This window comes from Herpailurus yagouaroundi, unplaced genomic scaffold (assembly GCF_014898765.1).
Source record: "Herpailurus yagouaroundi ecotype Mexico unplaced genomic scaffold, PumYag 67702, whole genome shotgun sequence".
Lineage (NCBI taxonomy): Eukaryota > Metazoa > Chordata > Mammalia > Carnivora > Felidae > Herpailurus > Herpailurus yagouaroundi.
Genome location: NW_024420501.1, coordinates 559760 through 568655, shown reverse-complemented (window position 1 = coordinate 568655; position 8896 = coordinate 559760). Strand labels below are relative to the sequence as shown.

Below are 8896 nucleotides of genomic sequence, written 5' to 3'. Positions count from 1 at the left end.
GAAAGAAAGAAAGAAAGAAAGAAAGAAAAGAAAAAGAAAAAGAAAGATCTCACCACAGCACTTATTTATAATTTGGAAGTCCTGAATGTCTTTTCCTTTTTACTGATCTTCTCTTTTTTTAAATTTTTTTAATGTTTTTATTTTTGAGACAGAGAGAGGCAGAGCATGAGCAGGGGAGGGGCAGAGAGAGAAGGAGACACAGAATCCGAAGCAGACTCCAGGCTCTGCACTGTCAGCACAGAGCCCGACGCGGGGCTCGAACTCACGGACTATGAAATCATGACCTGAGCCGAAGCCGGACGCCCAACCGACTGAGCCACCCAGGCGCCCCAAAAGAAACCCATCTTAATGAATAGTTAAATTAATAAAAAAGCTAGTAAAAATGGTAAATCAATTTAAATTGCTAAAGCTTATGTTCTTTTCCCTTGCAATTCTACTTTTACTAATGCGCCCTATGAAATTGCTAGCCCACGTATACCTAGATGTACGTACAAGGAAATTTATTACAGCATTATTTGTAACTGCAAAAAATTGGAAGCCACTTAAATGCCCATCAGTAGTGAGTTAAATAAATCATAGTACATCTATACAATGGATAAATGCAGCCCTAAAAACAGATGAGGTTGATCTAAATGTACTGATACATCCATGATAATATTAAGTTAAAATACATCAAATGATAAAATAATATGTATGTACGCATATATTATTTTTGGGTTTTTTTTTTTGAAAACAAAACACACGCACAAGCACACATTATAAATCTATAGAAAAAAAAATCTAAAAGAATAGATACCTCTGTGGAGAGGGTGTGGAGTAGGTTTTGCTTTATATTCATGTACTCTGTCTTGTTTGAGTTTATATTATAGTAAACTCCATATAATAAACAACCATAATGTATTGCATTTGTAATTTTTTTAAGTTTTTCTTTGTGTTCTTTCTTTTTTTTTTTTTTTTTTGAGAGAGAGAGGGCTCGAGTGAGCGAGGGGCATAGAGAGGGAGAGAGAGAATCTCACGAGGGGTAGAGAGAGGGAGGGAGAGAGAGGGTTGGCGGGGGAGAGAGAAGTGGGGCTCACCCAAAGTGGGCTTGAACTCACAAACTGAGATCATGACCTAAGCTGAAGTCAGACGCTTAACCGACTAAGCCACCCAGGCACCCCTATTTTTTCTTCTTCGAAGTAAGCTCCATGCCCAACGTGGGGATTGAACTCACAACCCTGAGATCAAGAGTCACATGCTCTACCAACTGAGCCAGCCAGGCACCACCTGCATTTGTAATTTCTAAAACCGAAGAAAAGATGCTTAAAAATGACTCCAAAATTAAATTACTAATGACTGGCAACTTGCTGTTGTTATTATTTATCACTGTGTTGTCTAAATATTCCAGAGACATCTCCAACTATAGTGAATACTTGCTTATGAAGTCCAGGTAGGGTTCGTGGTTTTCAGGAAATGTTCCCCAAAAGCCTTGTTCTCATGAATATATAAATATATACGTATATAATTTATGTGTCGATAGATTTATTGAGATTTGTAACCTAGCAATGTGCTCATTAAAATTTATTTGTTAAAGGTCATCATCCTTCTATGGACCATAAATACCAGTTTATTAGGCAAAAGCTGAAGCTAGGCATAATTGCCCCCTTTTCCCCATATGTCGTGTGGCCAGGACGGAGGTAGAAATTCTGTGGTGAGCTGTAGCCAGTAGCCGAATTGCCCCAGGTGGGTTATTAGCACCAGCAAATCCCTTCAAAGGAAGCTTGTAAAACAGTGGTCATAATCTTTTGGGGGCCACAGACCCCTAGACATAGTCCTGCACGGTGCGGGGGTGAAAGAACACGAGCTTTGCAACAGGACAAATCTTTGCTCACATCTCAGCTCCGCTAATTTAATTGGTGACGTTAAGCAACTTACTTAACCTCTTTGAGCCTCTCTTTCCTCATCTGTAACATGCCTGGTACAGGGAAAGAACTTTGTAAAATGTAGCAATTTATCAAAATACTTTTGAATATGATGGAAACCATAGACTTCGTCCTCAGGAAAAAAGAATCCATCTTGCATTTTTAGTATGTTGCATGCAATTTCAAGGGCTTTGCCCACCCATCGAGGCCATTCTGGACCTCTGGACCCCTGGTCTAAGGTTTTGAAAGAACATGTGAAGAAACCTGAATAGTAGAAATAATCTTTTCTACTCCTTTTGCTGGTTGTCATTTCAGATTGTGTTTTCTTTTCCTTTTTGTTGTGTTGGATTATTTGTGTATTATGCCTATCGGGACTCAATCAGACCAAGAAGATAGATTGTACATTAAAGAGTGTACAACAGAGCAAAGTAAATGGGGGCTGTCTAGCACTTTAACGCATCAGTTAGATTTAGCAATTTACCAACAAAGTGGTAGAAAAGGTCATGGCAATTCACTAGCCAGATTAGGTTTTCAAAAACCACTCCTGAGCATATGGATTTAATAGAGCCATACTTCTGGTTCTTTAGATCAAAGATAAAGTTACTTTAAACTGCTTTGGGTGAGCTGTTCAGGCTTAACCTGCTAGTCCTTAGCTCCTTTTTGTAATCAGAGCCAGCTAGGACTATTCTCTTTTATTTCCAAGGCTTCAGAAAAGAGAAAAACCAAATGCCTTCAGGTAGTCACCCAAAGGAATAGCATTCCTGTTCCTTTGCTTTAGTCTGATCTCCAAGAAACACAGAAACCCTCTGGAATGCGCCTCTGCCATTAATTCAAACAGTACCCAGACCACTGGTGAAAACATATCTATATAATCTGTGAGAGCCTATTAAGCACGGGTCTAGCCCTCATCCCCTTGATACCTCTCCCCCAAATCCATAAGAATCGTCAATAAAACCTAAAAATGAGTGAACATTTCAGGAAATGAGAAAACAAAATCCCATCTGGATGTTGTTATCACTGACTTTACCCACACTCAGGACCTGCTACTGCTGAGGGTGGAAAAGATTGGATTTGAGGGGAGAATGGGGTTGTACAGAGAAAAGCAACCCTATATTTTCTCGTTGAAATTGGAAAGAAGGAGAAAAATAACATGCGTCATTCCAAAAAGCCAGTTTTGTTACAAGAACTCCATCCCAAACAGTTCTCTAACATCATCATTGCTCACAAAAGAAAAATGAATTGGTTTATAAATCCCATTGCTTGCTAAAAAGGACCCGGGACTCCTTGGTAAAATGGCTGATTCTTGAGCTTAGCAGAAAAAGTACAAGATGAGCCTATAACATCCCGTTGTGCTGAAACTAAGGAAATACTCAAAAAAAAAAAAAAAAAAAAAAAGCTGGGAACATGTCAAAAGGACACAAGAGCCAGATGGAAGGACTCCCACTGGCCAAAAGAGGGCCAATTTGAACATCAAAATAGATGATAGCAACAGATTGTAACCCATCGAATAAGGGAAGAATCCATGAGTTCGTGTTGGTATAAACACATAAACAACGGAAGGAATATATAAGTAAATGTGGAAGAAGAAAACACTCTCCCTTACAATAAAATACGAACTAATACATGTTGAAAAACAATGGAGTTTTAAAAATCATCACTTTGCAACCAAGTCACTGAGGCAAGAATCATCAATAGATGTAAAACTACTGGGTGAAAGTTTGATAATAATGGGATGTTTACATCGCCTCCAGATATTCCCCCCGGGAAATTAGTTAATTACAAAGGGGAAAATAGGAACTGCACAGTGGAGAAATCTAGAATCATCGTCAGAATCAAATGATCATCGCCAGTAATGGGAAAAATTGGCATCATGAAAGACAGGAAAGGACTAAGGATCTGTTCCAGATTCATCTAACGAGACGTGGTAACTAACTGCAATACATGATCTTGAATTGGATCCTGGACCAAGCAAAAAATAGCTATAAAAGAAATTAGTAGGATAATTGGTTAAATTTGAATATGGAGTATGAATTAGATATTCGTGCTGTATTGGTGTTCCACAAAGAGAATGTCCTAAAGAAGTACACACTGAGATATTTTGAGACATTTAGGGGTAATGAGGCATTATGTCTGCAACTTACTCTCAAATGATTAAGAAACAGTGTGTGTGCATGTGTGTGTGTGTGTGTGTGTGTGTGTGTGTGTGTGTGTGAATGGAGGAAGAAAGAGAAGGAAAAAGAAGAATAAAACATGGGGAAAATGTAACAGTGAATGTGGGTAAAGAACATATTGAAGTTCTCTGTCCTGTTGTAATTTTTCTGCAAGCTTGAAATCATATCAAAATAAAACACACACAAAAAAGGAAAGAAAATAGTATTTGTCCTACATTTAAAAAAAAAAAAAAGATGACAAAACGGTGGCAACCGTGGGCCCCTCTGAAGAAAACAGAGCCTTGGCCAAGAGTGGGTCATCCAGAGCAGCAAGCAGACGACTGCATCACCACAACCCTTGCCTAGGAGGACAATTCAGGAGTTACTCACAGCAGCGCAGTCTCATGTCAACAGTTGGGATGATCTTGTTGATGAGCCAAACATCTTCTTCCCAACTAACTACGTTTCCACCCAAACACTTCATAAAGTCCTCATTTTCCAGGACGTGGTCCCAGAGTTGAAAGTAGTACAAGCTGCCAGCGAAGCCAGGCAGTGGGCTTTTAACCTGGCTGTCCCAATTCTTGAGAAAATGTCCTAGAATCAGAGTCCCATTAGGTGTCAGGCTTTGTGGTTGATCCATCACTACCAGTATCCTTTCTATATTCAGGAAGAGCTCTAATCTGCCCTTGACACCATCCCATATCAAGCAGATCGTATGCCACTGAAACGGAGTCAGTTGGTAACGGATATAAAAAGTCCTCCCCAAGTTGTACAGTATTAGCTGCTGATGGTCTCCTGCAAGTCCAAGGTCTATGTCTTCTCTGCCCAGGAAGGTGTTATTAGTAATATAGGAGAAGGCCATCCAATTGCTTGATTTGTCATCCACGAATACCAGGTCAATGCATGCTGTGAATCGACTGAGTTCAGGAACCGTGTTGGTCAGGCTCACGTACGTGTCAGCTCTTCCATAAAAATCCAGTCTTTTTCCTTTCAGTGAAAGTGCATCTGTCCAAATTTGGGGATGGGGAAAGAGAAAGCAAATGAAATTTCAGTAACAAAAATTCAATTTTATCATCTTTGGCCACATAGTCATATCCAGGTTACACGATACCATTATGAGTCAATACTGCTGCAAAACAGCCCAAATAATGGAGATACACAAATCATCTCTGTTTGACATCGGCATGTGACATTTTTTGGCAGAAGAGTTTCTTCCTAATTTGCCTGCGCTAATATGAAAAGTCAGATTAGTGTTCCCAGAGCACACACCAGCTGGACATTTCAGGGAGGCAGCTAGAAGTATGTAAGTAGTTGGCAGGGAAGAGGCCAAAGAAAAGGCAGCTTGGACTTAAAATTTGCTGCACAGAATCTTCGCTCGTGTAATCAAAAGATAGCTATTTCCATCTACCTAACTGCCTTATTATATTCATGGTGCAACAGCAATTTATTTCTCCAATGCCTTTTCCTGAGCCAAATTACTTGATTTATTCTGTCTCTGGAGACCGCGTCTCGCTGAAGGCACCGACAGGGGCCCGGAGGGTGACCAGGCGGACAATACCGAAGCTTCAAGGCTTCTGTCTGCACTCAGAAATAAGATAAATGGCACTGCCTTGAATGTACCCCAATTCCCCCCTTCCAGCTCCTCACCAAGGGAGCTGCGTATCTTTAAGAGGTTCCAGGGGGCCATGGACCCAGTTACCACTGGCTCTGGAGTCAACGAGCCTGGGTTGGAATCTCAGCTCTGACATTCATCAGCTGTGTAACTTTGAACACGTACCTTAACCTCCCCATGCCTCAACGTTTGCCTCAATAAAATGGGGAGTCAGGGCCCCAGTATGCAGGCACAACTCGGGCCCACCATTCACATTATAATCTACGCCAGATAATACCCCATCTAGTGACCTTACAAGCTTGAAGATTAAGTGAGATGATGCATGCCAAGCCCTCTCAAACATTGCTGAAGAACATGGCCATCGGTACAGTCATTTCGTGGTCGATCTGGCAATATCTATGAAAATTTAAACTTGAGCATGCCCTTTGCTTCACAGGAAGCCATTGGTGAATGGTGACAGTATCAGCCTTACAAACCTCACACCCCAGGCCACGAGGCAAATATCTGAGAATTGGCAAATATCAACCTAATTCCAGCCCCAGCACGGTACCTGACAAACCAAAAAGAGCTTTATGACAGAACAGAATTCCAACCTCTCTCTGCAGCACACTACAAAGGCTGGCAGGAAGTGACCCCTTCCCTGCTTCTGGAAGATGTCCCCAGATGAAAGCTTCTAGGTATTCTCCAGCCCTACAATATTCTCTCGCCCTCCATTCCTCCACTGATGTCTTTCAAAGGCAAACGAGTACGTGCCTGCCCACACGCACGCATGCGCACACACGCGCACACGCGCCCCGCCGCCCCACCCCCCGCCTCCCGCCATGTGCCGGAACCCATACCATCCACCTGCCAGTGAGCTATTTCTGAACTGTCCATGGTGGATGAGCAAATGTTTATTTCTATCCCTGGCTTATGTGATTATATTATCTTATCATCTTTCATGTGGCTAATAAATCTAGAGATCATCCCACAAGGCGATAATCACTATGAAACCCAAATCTCGATTATGGTTGGTTAACTGCTTTTCTGTTCAACCCCCCAAAATGACGTCAAATACAACGTTTAAGAACAGGTTTTATGATGAGCATAAATCTCCAAGGCTCATTTGTCCTTTAAAGGAGAATGTATCATAATCCCATATTATCTACAGGGCCCCTCCTCTCTGCAATATACTCATATAAAGCCAGTTGCCAAAGGACACAAACATGCAACATAACTACGTCAGAAATATAAAAAGATGGCCCCTCGCTATTTTTGAAACACAAGTTACAACAAGGAGATAACCATTTTTACCTTTTGAAATGATAGCACTTTAGACTGAGAATAGCCAGCATTGACAAGCTTGTGAGGAAACAAGTCATTTTAATACACTGTCGTGGGAGCACCAATTAGTACGATCTATTTCTTTAAGTTTATTTATTTTTTAGTAATCTCTACATCCAACGTGGGGCTCCAACTCACAACCCTGAGATCAAGAGTAGCATGTTCCACTGACTGAGCCCGCCAGGCATCCCAAGCATGTGGCTCTTGATCTTAGGGTTATTTATAAGTTCGAGCAACACATAGGGTACAGAGATTACTTAAAAAAAAAATTAAATCTTGGGGCGCCTGGGTGGCTCAGTCAGTTAAGCGTCCAGCTTCGGCTCAGGTCATGATCTCACGGTTTGTGAGCTCGAGCCCCGCATCGGGCTCTGTGCGGCCAGCTCAGAGCCTGGAGCCTGCTTCGGATCCTGGGTCTCCCTCTCTCTCTGCCCCTCCCCCACTCTCGCTCTGTCTTTCTCTGTCTCTCAAAAAATTAATAAACATTAAAAATTTTTAAAAAATAAAAATAAATAAAATCTTTAGGGGCACCTGGGTGGCTCAGCTAAGTGTCTGACTTTGGCTGAGGTCATGATCTAATGGTTCATGAGTTCGAGCCCCACATCAGGCTCTCTGCTGTCAGCACAGAACCTGCTTCAGCTCCTCTGCCTCCCTCTCTCTCTGCCCCTCCCTTGCTCATACTTGCTCTCTCTCTCAAAAATAAACAAACATTTTTTTAAAAATCTTTAAAAAGAAAAAGAAGGCTCCTGGAGGAGGATCAATGTTTTTTAGCATATTCACAAAGATGTTCAACCAGCACAATAATTCAGTCTTTTTTTTTTTTTTTTTTTTTTAAAACATATCTAAAACTTGGGGATGGAACTCATGATCTGGAGATCAAGAGTTACATAGCTCTGCTGACTGAGCCAGCCAGGCTCCCCAATACAGTCTTTTTTTCTGACGGGCAATTTGCCAATATCTATGAACACTTTCATTGTGTATAGCTGTGTATATACTTTTGACCCATCAATTTATTCTAGACAAATGTACATGTATACAACAATGCAAGTACCAGGATATTTATTGCGGTATTGTTTGTAATTGAGAAAAAGTAAGAATATTTGTATGTCAGTCCATAAGTGACTAGTTAAGCAACTGTTACCTCTGTATAATGGACAATTAAAGCAAACAAGGTAGATCAATACAATCATGGAGAGATTTCCAAGGCTCCATATTATATGAAATGTGAGTTACATAAGTATAGACAGAATATTATCCTACTGTTTAAAATAAGAGAAAAATATGTGCCTTAGCATAGAAAAAAAGCCAGAAAAACACACACCAAGCAGTTAAGAGTGAGTATCTTTAGGGGCGCCTGGGTGGCTCAGTCGGTTAAGCAGCTGACTTCAGCTCAGGTCATGATCTCGTGGTCCGTGGGTTCGAGCCCCGCATCAGGCTCTGTGCTGACAGCTCAGAGCCTGGAGCCTGTTTCAGATTCTGTGTCTCCCTCTCTCTGACCCTTCCCCGTTCATGCTCTGTCTCTCTCTGTCTCAAAAATAAATAAATGTTAAAAAAAAATTTTTTTTTTTAAAGAATGAGTATCTTTAGGTGTGAGATTTAGGGAGACTTTTACTTTCTATGTTACTTATTTCAGTAATATTTGCACTTTTTATTTTTTTGTTTTTAATGTTTACTTTTTATAGAATTTTTCAAAATTTTATTTATTTTTTGATAGAGAGAAAGAGACAGAGTGTGCATGGGGGAGGGGCAGAGAGAGAGGGAGACACAGAATCCGAAGTAGGCTCCAAGGCTCTGAGCTGTCAGCATAGAGCCTGACATGGGGCTCGAACTCACGAGCCATGAGATCACGACGCTTAAACAACTGAGCCACCCAGGGGCCCCTTAATGTTTATTTATTTATTTATTTATTTTGA

The 8896-nt window shown here is 41.0% G+C and overlaps 1 protein-coding gene and 1 non-coding gene across 2 annotated transcripts in view; both read right to left on the bottom strand.

Annotated features, from left to right (window-relative positions):
* The window catches only part of ADGRG4 (adhesion G protein-coupled receptor G4), a 100190-nt gene that overhangs the window by 80004 nt on the left and 11290 nt on the right, over window positions 1-8896 (bottom strand). The window contains exon 2 of the mRNA XM_040468564.1: window positions 4442-5056. Coding sequence (XP_040324498.1) covers window positions 4442-5056 — 615 coding nt within the window. The remainder of the gene's footprint in view (window positions 1-4441; window positions 5057-8896) is intronic.
* TRNAK-CUU (transfer RNA lysine (anticodon CUU)) lies at window positions 1189-1261 on the bottom strand. The gene has a single exon. It is a non-coding gene; the product is annotated as a tRNA-Lys (tRNA).